The following is a 10,000-nucleotide window of genomic DNA, read 5'->3' as shown; positions in this document are numbered from 1 at the left end:
TTTAATGCGGTAAATGTCTGGCAACATTTATTCCAGGAATTTTACCGTTTCTTATGCAATTTTTTAACAGTACCGTAAACTCAGTCAACCTGAAAATCCATGTGGTCGTCACTCGCGACTCATAAATAGAGTAATAAAAATAGTTTCATAACTATTTATCTTAATCTAAATTAGCATAATTAACAAGGTTTCACTTCAAAGTCACCTCCATTATCTGAACCATCATTAGTTGACCTGACCTCTGCATCACAGCTGCCTAAACCGATGGTATTTTCTTCATCTTCGTGATCATGTATGTCAATTGAAACATCTGGAATGTCCAAGTTCCTCTCACTGCTTGCTTCCTCTTGAACACCTCCAGTTATAATAATATCACTGCCTTCCTTGGTGTTTACTATCTTACCATCTGTAAAACTACCCTCAGCTGGCGGTACAGAAGAACAGTTTGCTTGAGACGAACTTGTTCCAGACCTAGAAGCGTTTGCGTCTACATCTGAAGGAGCGATGTTTTGAAGTTGCTCTTCATCATTTGTGGGATTCGTTGAGACTGAAGAGACGCTCCTGTTTGGGTGAAAAACAGCCTGTTTTCAGAAGCATTAACTTAGTGACTCAAAATTAAATCCTTTGTACGATTCATTAAAGGTAATGTTTGTTTTTAGCCAGAATAAGCTCTGAAAAATCTAAAACACTTAGTAAAACATAACAAGAGTATTCAAAGAAATTCGACAAGACTCAGAATTGATGTAATTTTTTAAGAAAATTGGTCGGCTATTGCAAAGGTCAGTGGACCTTAGATTTGAAAATGGCGAGACTAAAAATTGGAGGGAATGGTTTAATGCAGGGTATTAATCCAAGAGTAACTAAAAGATGAATAGGCTATCATTATTATTATTATTATTATTATTATTATTATTATTATTATTATTATTACTTGCTAAGCTACAACCCTAGTTAGAAAAGCAGGATGCTACAAGCCCAAGGCCTCCAACAGGGAAAATAGCTCAGTGAGGAAAGAAAATAAAGAAATGAATAAACTACAAGAGAAGTAATGAGCAATATGAACATTTTAAGAACAGTAACAACATTAAAATAGATTTTTCATAAGTAAACAATAAAGCCTTGAGTGACTTTATCCTGATACAGAATAAGGCTATCATGTGCATGTATGATATACGGAGGCTATTGCAGGTATTTTTTCACAAAATGCTTTCAGGGAATAAAATTGGGAATCAAATTTATTTTTCACTAAGGTAGAAAAATATTTACCTCTCTGCAAAAATCTCCAAAGAGGATCCGGGTTGAAGGGAACCCAAAGAGACCTCGGTACTTTTTGTTCTTTTTTCGTAAGAGATGCTAGACGAGGTCTCGGGAGGCCCAGTTCCATTCTGTGACGAAGCCGAGGATTCTCTGGGCCTATTCCGAGATCGAACTTTCTCCTTGAGATGGCGAACAACAGCTTCCCACTTGTCACGAATCTGGTGAGGTAATGTATGATGACATTAATGACAATGTATTGTTACTTTATTCATTTGGTGATTTTTATCTTAACTATCATCTCTATGTCTTACGTATTTAATCACCATGATGTATATTTAAAAGTAAAAAAATCAGTTTGTTATTAAGTGGAAAAATATTAACGTCTCTGGTAATGTCCCGCTCAAACTCGTTAGTTCCTTTGGTACCTCCACTATAAAAACAGTTCAAACGTATTTATTGAAAAAAAAAATTGCATAATTTTTCACTTTCAAATTTGTCTTTATGGCTTAAATATTTGTTCAAGTAAAGTCTATCCTGATCTGTTTGTTATTTATTAGATATTTTCTTTTATCTAAAATACATAAGTATTTGTTAGTTTTTCTTGAGTTTTCAAAAAATGCAAATAAGTTTCAGCATTTCATCCCGAAAATAATAGACATTTGCTGTACGTGTAATTATTATTTTTATGTGTATAGTTATTCATCATATATATATATATATATATATATATATATATATATATATATATATATATATATATATATATATGTGTGTGTGTGTGTGTGTGTATATATATATATACATAAAGTATATGTAAATAACATATATATATATATATATATATATATATATATATATATATATATATATATAAATATATATATGTATATATATACAGTATATATATATGTAAATGTATGTATGTGCAAAAAGCCAATTCCTACCTTCTTCAGATCCTTTTTCTTGCAAACATAAATAAGGAAAATCAAAACTCCCTGAAGACCATTGACGACATCTGTCACAATCCTGAAAGAGAAAAAATAAACACCTAACGTGACTAAAGTACAAAACCTTCAGACTTTTTCATTACCATTAGTTTAATCAGGTTATAATGGTGAAGAATAGAGGGAAAGTGGTTTCTCTCTCGCTTGGGGATACACTCGGGCACACTATTCTATCTTACTTCTCTTACTCTGGTTTTGTTAAAGTTTTTATAGTTTTTATAGTTTATATAGGAGATATTTATTCTAATGTTACTGTTCTTAAGATATTTTACTTTTCCTTGTTTCCTTTACTCACTAAGCTATTTTCCCTGTTGGAGCCGTTGGGCTTATAGGATCCTGCTTTTCCGACTAGGGTTGTAGCTTAACAAGTAATAATAATAATAATAATAATAATAATAATAATAATAATAATAATAATAATAATAATGTTGAATCACGAGGAAAGACCAAGTTGGCAAATTCTAAAACAAGACATTAAATATATAAATCATATTGATGTATAACTGAAAATAAAATCATAGAAAGTATTTGACCTAATATGGAAAACATTTTTTAAAGAACAAGAGCAGTTTTTTTTATCTGTTGTATCATTCTTTGGTGAAAACGTTAAAAATTACCAGAGAAACAATTGATTTATTTAAACAATAATCACAAGAAATTATCGCTTTAATTATTTCAGTAATTTCATGTAAATGGTTAAGTAAATTACACGAATTATATTCTGTCTATTGAATAAATCTCCATATTTTATGTTGGAATTTTTAAATATAAAATATATTGGATGAAAACATCCTAAGTTCGCATCAACTTACCAGGCTCTGCAGTCTCCATATTGCCAAGACACCACCTCTGCCAACCATGTGATGCCCATTATCATAAACAATTTCGCATACAGACACAACCTGGCAAATAAAAAATGGGGTCTAGAGATTGCAAAAGAAGCAGGGTAAGAAGAGAAGACGATGGGTTGATGAGCTAAGAAGATTTGCGGGTATAGACTGACATAGAAAGACCATAAACAGATTAGAGTGGAATGGCATATATGAGGCCTTTGTCCTGCAGTGGACTAGTTAAAGGTAATGATGATGATAATTATATATATATATATATATATATATATATATATATATATATATATATATATATATATATATATATATATATATATATATATATATACATACATACATACATATATATATATGGAAGTGTATATAAACAAAATATATATGTATTCATGATGTGAAAAATTGATATAAAATTAAAATAGAATATGTATACAATATTATACATACAAGTAACTATATATTTACATGAACAAAATTATTCAATGATCTCACCTCTGCCAGTTTTGTTTTCGGGTCTTTTCCAAAATAGAGTTATGCTGTTGAACGAGCAGAAGATACATGACGTGGAAAAAGAAGAAAATGTTGGCAATGATGAGCACCAGAATGATCCCGTAGAAATAGAGGAAAATAGCTTTATCTCCTCCGTGGCCTGAATAAAAGAAATTCATAGTTATTCTTAATCATTGTTGTACGCCACCCGTCAAAAATTGTGATTTCTAAGTGTACCTTTCATGGTAACCCTCCCACCAGGCTATGACTACTCTCTCGTCCTTTCCCGAAGGACTGGGAGAAACCAAGTAGTCATACAATGTCACTCAGTGTGAAAGGAAAGATATATATATATATATATATATATATATATATATATATATATATATATATATATATATATATATATATATATATTAAATTTTGCACATTTAGACGTGTTTTTCCTATTTAAATAAGCCATATATATTTTTGATACATTAATGTCTGGATTCTCTTAACGACCTCGGGATCAGAGCCCCAGGCGAAATCACACAGACAAGGCCTTGTGACCGGCCGGGAATCGAACCCTGGTCCGGCAAACTTGTATAGACAGTGACTTACCACTTGGCCATGAAGAAAGATAAAAGTCAATGACAATTCTTCTGTACTTATACCTGTTGAATTAAGCTCTTTTGAAAAACACGTCTAAATGTGCAAAATTTATCATTAATCGAATGCCAAGTAACAAACTACCAATTAGCTACGATGGTGAAGATGGGTTGATTTCAATTCTAAGTACAAAAGACCTGAATTCAACAGGTATAAGTACAGAAGAATTGTCATTGACTTTTATCTTTCTTCGTGGCCAAGTGGTAAGTCACTGTCTATACAAGCTTGCCGGACCAGGGTTCGATTCCCGGCCGGTCAAAAGCTCTTGTCTTTATGTGATTTCGCCTGGGGCTCTGATCCCAAGCTCGTTAAGAGAATGCAGACATTAATGTATCAAAAATATATATGGCTTATTTAAATATGAAAAACACGTCTAAATATGCAAAATTTACCATATATATATATATATATATATATATATATATATATATATATATATATATATATATATATATATATATATCCGGTGTTGCATTACTTATCATACTACATACACATGCCATGTGGTTTGGCCTAGAAAACAAGCTTGATGCATATACAGTTGATGCTACTCTCTTTGCATCAATTCCATCTCCTGAATGTAAATCTGGGGTTGGTGAATCCCTTAATAGAGATCTAGCTAAAATTAGTGCATGGTGCAAATTATGGGGTATGAAGTTGAATCCTAACAAAACTCAAAGTATGATTGTGAGTAGGTCAAGGACGGTGGATCCTCAACATCCGGATCTCAGTATTGATAATGTTTCTTTAAATTTGTATGACTCTTTTCAAATTTTAGGTGTAATTCTCGACAGCAAATTTACTTTTGAGAAACACATTAGGTCTGTGTCTTCTTCAATTGCACAAAAAATTGGCTTATTGAGAAAGTCTTACCAGATTTTCGGTGATCAATCTATTCTGAAGAAGAGTTTTAATTCTATCATTCTACCTTGTTTTGAGTAGTGTTCTTTTGTCTGGTGTTCAGCTGCTGATTCTCATCTTAATTTGTTGGACAGAAACTTACGGTCTATTAAATTTCTTATTCCTGATCTAGATATTAATCTTTGGCAGTTCATTATGCATGTTGCATAAGATTTTTCATAACTCTGACCATCCTTTACATTCAGATCTCCATGGACAATTCTATCCTGTTCGTAATACTAGGCAGGCAGTTAATTCTAATAGCCAGGCCTTCTCCATCATGAGGCTCAATACTACATAGTATTCTAGAAGTTTTATTCCACCTGTTACCAAGTTGCAGGAGGAGGGTTCGATTCCCGGCCGGTCACAAGCTCTTGTCTTTGTGTGATTTCGCCTAGGGCTTTGATCCCGAGGTCGTTAAGAGAATCCAGACAATGATGTATCAAAATTATATGGCTTATTTGAAAAAATATATATAAATATATATATATATATATATATATATATATATATATATACATATATATATATAGTATATGTATTTATATATATATATATATATATATATATATATATATATATGTATATATATATATATATATCCAGTGTTCCACAGGGTAGTGTTCTTGGCCCATTACTTTTCATACTACATACACATGACATGTGGTTTGGCTTAGAAAACAAGCTTGTTGCATATACAGATGATGCTACTCTCTTTGCATCAATTCCATCCCCTGAATGTAGATCTGGGTTTGGTGAATCCCTTAATAGAGATTTAGCTAAAATTAGTGCATGGTGCAAATTATGGGGTATGAAGTTGAATCCTAACAAAACTCAAAGTATGATTGTGAGTAGGTCAAGGACGGTGGATCCTCAACATCCGGATCTCAGTATTGATAATGTTTCTTTAAATTTGTGACTCTTTTAAAATCTTAGGTGTAATTCCAGACAGCAAATTTACTTTTTAGAAACACATTAGGTCTGTGTCTTCTTCAATTGCACAAATAATTGGCTTATTGAGAAAGTTTTACAAGATTTTCGGTGATCAATCTATTCTGAAGAAGTGTTTTAATTCTTTCATTCTACCTTGTTTTGAGTATTGTTCTCCTCTCTGGTGTTCAGATGCTGATTCTCATCTTAATTTCTTAGACTGAATCTTACGGTCTATTAAATTTCCTATTCCTGATCTAGATATTAATCTTTGGCACCGTCGTTCAATTAGTTCATTATGCATGTTGCATAAGATTATTCATAACTCTGACTAACCCTTACATTCAGATCTCCCTGGACAATTCTATCCTGTTCGCAATATTAGGCAGGCAGTTAATTCTAATAGCCAGGCCTTCTCCATCATGAGGCTCAATACTAAACAGTATTCTAGAAGTTTTATTCCAGCTGTTACCAAGTTGTGGAATGATCTTCCTAATCGGGTAGTTGAATTAGTAGAACTTCAAAAGTTCAAAGTTGGAGCAAATGTTTTTATGTTGACCAGGCTGACATGAGTCTTTTTATAGTTCATACATGACGTATCTGTTTTTGACGTTGTTAATAGTTTATATAGCACATATCTGTTTTGGCGTTGTTACTGTTTTTAGAATGATTTATTGTTGATTTATTCTCATCATTCATTTATTTCCTCATTTCCTTTCCTCACTGGGCTATTTTTCCCCATTGGAGCCCTTGGGCTTATAGCATCTTGCTTTTCCAACTATGGTTGTAGCTTGGCTAATAATAATAATAATAATGATATATCTATATATATATATATTTATATATATATATATATATATATATATATATATATATATATATATATATATATATATGTATATATATTTCAAATAAGCTATATATATTAATACATTAAAGTCTGGATTCTCTTAACGACCTCGGTATCATAGCCCAGGCGGAATCACTCAAAGAATATAATATCAGACCGGCCGGGATTTGAACCCTGGTCCAGGATATCTGTATGCCAGTGACCATACCACTCAGCCACGAAGAAAGGCCGGGATTTGAACCCTGGTCCAGGATATCTGTAAGCCAGTGACCATCCCACTCAGCCACGAAGAAATCTTTCTTCGTGGCTGAGTGGTATGGTCACTGGTATACAGATATCCTGGACCAGGGTTCAAATCCCGGCCGGTCTGATATATTCTTTGGGTGATTCCGCCTGGGGCTCTGATCCCGAGGTCGTTAAGAGAATCCAGACTTTAATGTATTAATATATATGGCTTATTTGAAATATATATACATATATATATATTTATATATATATATATATATATATGTATATATATATATATATATATATATATATATATAAATATATATATATATATATATATATATATATATAGATATGAAATAATATTATATTCTAATAAGTTAGAAGATAAATGAAAGTATGAACGAGTAATGAGATAGATGGCTTGAAAATAAGATATTGTATTGAGAGAGAGAGAGAGAGAGAGAGAGAGAGAGAGAGAGAGAGAGAGAGAGAGAGAGAGAGAGAGAGAGTCAAATAACAGAGATAAATACGTTTACAGGCGGAACAGGATCTCAAAGAACTGAAAATTCCACCAAGAAGCAAAACAATTTTTTTCAATAAAAAAAAAAAAAAACTTCACTTACTATCGAACCAACAAGTGTTTTTTCCAAAGTCAGCTCTGATAACGTTGATGTCTTCCGGGAGTGAGTCAATAATTGCAGTTATAGCAGTAATAACGAGAGGAAGTCCCCAAGAGTACAGAGAATACAGCCTGAAGCGAACTTTAGTCTGCTCGCTGGGCTCTGGGCCTAGTCGCATGGACCTGAAATAAACAAGTTTTGTGAGAAAGACAAAATTACAGGATATGTTACAAAAAGCTAATACATTAAATAGTACTTTGGAAGTTATTGAAAAATGTAGCGTCGAGAGAAACTGCTAATGAGTAAAAACCTCCCTTTCTTCTGGAGCTAAACAATAAGCATGTTCGAGTTTCCTGGAACCCAATTTGAGAAATTCTAATTTTGTCTGCCTGTTCTTACAATTCATTTATAATCTGTTCCTGTTTCAGACTCATTAAAGGAAGAACTGTTCAGTAGTTAGGCAATCTGTATTTCATAGTTTTGATTCTCTGGGAAATCAAACATCCTATGCTCCAGATTAAGTCATAATTGAAAGGCTGTATCAGTCAAATAAGAGGATTACATTATACTCTGAAGCTCGAAATCAGCTAAAAGACTGCAGAACATTAAAGATAGGATATAATGGTGAAAATTTAAATCTTTCATTCGCTAGGATAATTATGTGGGGGGAGGATGAAGATGAGATGACAGATCTGTTCACAAAAAACAAGGCAGAGTAACAAGGTATCTTTGACATATGACTGTAGAAGTGAGATCCTACTCGTGGAAGTAAATAAAACTCATGAGATGTAGAGTCTGATCCCCAGTCAGAATTTTCGAAGCCTTGAAATTGTTGACAAAAGACCAATTTTCAAAGACTATGAGGGACCAGGTAAAGCTCATCAGGACGCCATTTTGTCCCCACTAGCAACAGGTTGCAGTTCACAAGGTTCTATTATAGTAATTGAATGGGTATATGATCAAATTATGAAAATATGAAAAGATACTCTGAGCTTGGCTCTGTACTTGAAATTAGTTCATCAGCTTCTCTCACATTCAGAGAAAAATTGTATAGGTCAGATGTCTTAAAGTCAAATTAATTATTCGAATTATGAGTAGAGAAGACAGAAAGAGCTGAGATCGACTTCCAGATTTTATGTTCTTTTTTTACTGTTAATATTCTTTGTATTGCAATTTCATGTTTTATTATCTATTAGTATTCAGATTCCATGATGTCCTAAAATTCTGTTTCAGCCACTATGAATCCACAATTTTTTTTTTAATTTAATGAATTATTTGAAGTTTGGAGGCAGTACCAAGTATTCGGTGAAAAAATCAGAAATTTCTAAATTCTAGTTTAGAAGTTGTGGTTGGGCACCATAGTGGGGGTTTAGACTTGCCCGACTGACGTTCTGGTGAGTATCTATTTTGATGAAACTGGAACTGAAACCAGACACCTTTAACCTTTATGACTGCAGAGGATTAATAGAAAGACAGAAATCTTGCATTCATTCAATTAAAGTTCAATTCAGAGAGGTCAATGAAGCAGATGACCCATAGTGAAGGGCATCGTGCCATGGGATGTGTATTGCTCGCCACCACATAGGCTTTCTAGGTCTGACGTGTGTGAGAACTATAAGAATTGAAACATCATCCCTAAAGACGTCCATCGCCTACACAAAGGAATTCACTTCTGGGGAAAATACATTAAAAGTTTAAAGGTTTAAAGGCCACTCATGAATGGCAGAGGCAAGGGACAGGGACATTGCCTTACCAAGCAGGACAATACCCTAGAGACTGGCCATATATCCAATTGATCAGCGCCTAAGCCCCCTCTCCACTGAAGCTAGGACTAAGGAGGGCCAGGCAATGGCTACTGGGGACTCAGCAGATAGACCTATAGGCTCCCCCAAACCCCTTATCCTCAGCTCACAAGGATGATGAGGTTGCAGCGACCAAAAGAAACTAACGAGCTTGAGCGGAACTCGAACCCCAGTCTGGGGTTCACCAGTCAGGGACGCTACCACATCGACCACCACAACCCCTAAATCAGTTTTGTGTGTCCAGCAAAGGACAGAATAATAGAACGTAAATGGCGGTGTGGAAACAGTCAATAAGCAGGCAAATATATAAATAGTGGAAGTGAAAATAGGAAAATAGTCCTGTGTCTTATCCTATCCCTCCCACTCCCCCTCTTTTTATTCCTCCACGCCCCCCCCCCCCCCCCCCCCCCCCTCCCCG

At 33.8% G+C, this 10,000-nt stretch overlaps 1 protein-coding gene across 3 annotated transcripts in view; it reads right to left on the bottom strand.

Moving 5' to 3' along the window:
* The window catches only part of LOC137617818 (G-protein coupled receptor Mth2-like), a 26,672-nt gene that overhangs the window by 1,288 nt on the left and 15,384 nt on the right, over positions 1-10,000 (bottom strand). For 2 of the 3 annotated variants that reach the window (XM_068347767.1, XM_068347768.1), the window contains 6 exons: positions 7,784-7,962; positions 3,602-3,758; positions 3,074-3,163; positions 2,202-2,283; positions 1,267-1,475; positions 1-561 (listed from right to left, as the gene is read on the bottom strand). The exon at positions 1-561 is cut by the window's left edge and continues 1,288 nt beyond it. In XM_068347767.1, the coding sequence (XP_068203868.1) occupies positions 180-561; positions 1,267-1,475; positions 2,202-2,283; positions 3,074-3,163; positions 3,602-3,758; positions 7,784-7,962 (1,099 nt within the window). In that variant the 3' untranslated portion in view covers positions 1-179. The remainder of the gene's footprint in view (positions 562-1,266; positions 1,476-2,201; positions 2,284-3,073; positions 3,164-3,601; positions 3,759-7,783; positions 7,963-10,000) is intronic. The other variant, XM_068347769.1, reaches the window with a different exon arrangement.

Source organism: Palaemon carinicauda, chromosome 24 (genome assembly GCF_036898095.1).
Source record: "Palaemon carinicauda isolate YSFRI2023 chromosome 24, ASM3689809v2, whole genome shotgun sequence".
NCBI classification, from domain to species: Eukaryota; Metazoa; Arthropoda; class Malacostraca; order Decapoda; family Palaemonidae; genus Palaemon; species Palaemon carinicauda.
Note: the sequence above shows the minus strand (reverse complement) of the source record. Positions and strands in the feature narration are given on the sequence as shown.